Below are 1,938 nucleotides of genomic sequence, written 5' to 3'. Positions count from 1 at the left end.
AACTTCTTCTCCATAAAAACACTTTTTTAGAGAGAGGAGGAAAAAAAAAAAAAAAGGCTTTCAGTAAATTGAGAGAGATGGGCAACTGCCAAGCCATTGATAATGCTACGCTGCTTATACAACACCCAAGCGGTAGAGTTGACAAACTTTATTGGCCTGTCACTGCTAACGAAATCATGAAGATGAATCCCGGTCATTATGTTGCTCTTCTTCTTACCACCACCACCTTGTGTCCGCCCACTAATCCTTCCTCCGCCACCGCTTCCACCGCCAAAAAAATTAACAGTGCCACGACTAATACTGGTGGAACTAATAATAATATGCCAGTTCGTATAACGCGTATTAAGCTTCTCAAGCCGACGGATACGCTTGTTCTGGGTCATGTTTACAGACTAATTACAACTCAAGGTTAGTTCTATATTCTAATTTCTGGTTAATTGAGGAGGAACGAACTAATTTAGTGTACTTAATTACTGAGTTTTATAATGATTGTTGATAATTATGCAGAGGTGATGAAAGGATTATGGGCTAAGAAGTATTCGAAGATGAAGCAGCAGCAATTAGAATCCGGTGACAAGAGTAGTGAGAAATCAACGAATTCACACTCTAAAAATGGAGTTGTTAGAAGATCTGATTTGGATAACTCCAAACAGGTGATTATTTTTTTTCAAACTAAAATTTTAATTTCACCTGCTTCTGAAGATAAGAAGGATTTTTTATTTTTATTTTTTTTTAAAAAAAAAAAGGAAGAAGGAAACAAACGATTGTGGTGCATAATTTTCTCAATCAACGCCGAATAGAAACGAAGAAGATAAAAATAAAAGTGAAAAATTCAACTTGTTTTTTTTTTTTTTTTCTATTTTCAAAAATACATAAAAATAAATAAATATAAACGTCAATTAGAAACCGTATATGATTCGAGGAATTATACCATTGTTGCATAAAGAGTGTTAGTACAAAATTTTCATTATTTAATTATGTGAATGTAATTTATTTTTCCAGGTGAAACAAGAAAAGCATAGGAGTTCAACAGGTGCAAAACCAAGAACATGGCATCCCAAACTCCACAGCATATCAGAGGCTACAAGCTGAGATGAATTTGATGCTACTATTTTGATTTGTGGAGTATGAGATTGTGGAGTAGAGGAAGGACAAAATCACTTCCACCAGGAAAACAAACAACAGATGGGTAGTTTTTCCTCATCAAATTAGAGTTAATTAATGACATGTACAGCAAATATGAGGAAGTAAAAGAAAAAAGACAAAAAAACTCACGTCATGGCTCAACTTTTGTAATCATTGGAAGGCCTTCTTTAATTGAAAATCATTGTGGGCTTTGTTAGGATCGGAGCACCAAATTTTATTTACTTATAATTTGGATTCTGATACACTTCCAACGTTTAATGAATTACTCCATATGATTTGCGTTTGACTAAATCAGTCGTACGAATTAATCAAATTCTCTTCTTCTTTGAGATAGGTAGGTATGTGAATAATAAGAGATACAAGTAGAATTAAGACGTTTGAAAGTGAAATCAATGGATAACTAGTTGTACTGTTTCTTTTTATGGCTATTTTTTATTGTCCTTTCAATTCCAAGTTTTTAATTTTTATGGAAGTTTCAACCTTATTGACTCATTATATGATCGTGGATAGATATATAATAATTAGATCGTCAAATACATATAACTAGAATACGTGAACTAGCCAAGTTTTTATTCGAAAAATTATTAAATTGATTTTTTGTACTATTTGAAATTGAACAATTTAAGCCTTATAAGTTAAGCTTTGATCTCATATTACTCTCCCCACAAAGTTCCAACGGGAGTAATGTAATTCTCATTCATCATAGTCAAAAGTTCCAAGGGTACATTTGGAGTTATCTTCATGAATTTGGACACCCATATCATGCTAGCGTTTCCATTCCTGATAATGTTT

The 1,938-nt window shown here is 32.9% G+C and overlaps 1 protein-coding gene across 1 annotated transcript; it reads left to right on the top strand.

The window, feature by feature from the left end:
- LOC125832336 (uncharacterized) lies at positions 1-1,342 on the top strand. The gene is made up of 3 exons (XM_049511477.1): positions 1-408; positions 508-653; positions 1,003-1,342. Exons 1-3 carry the CDS (start codon positions 78-80, stop codon positions 1,090-1,092), a joined length of 567 nt encoding a protein of 188 aa, XP_049367434.1. The 5' UTR covers positions 1-77; the 3' UTR covers positions 1,093-1,342.
- The last annotated feature ends 596 nt before the right edge of the window (positions 1,343-1,938 follow it).

Source organism: Solanum verrucosum, unplaced genomic scaffold (assembly GCF_900185275.1).
Source record: "Solanum verrucosum unplaced genomic scaffold, falcon-dt-bn FXZP01000009.1, whole genome shotgun sequence".
NCBI classification, from domain to species: domain Eukaryota; kingdom Viridiplantae; phylum Streptophyta; class Magnoliopsida; order Solanales; family Solanaceae; genus Solanum; species Solanum verrucosum.
Note: the sequence above shows the minus strand (reverse complement) of the source record. Positions and strands in the feature narration are given on the sequence as shown.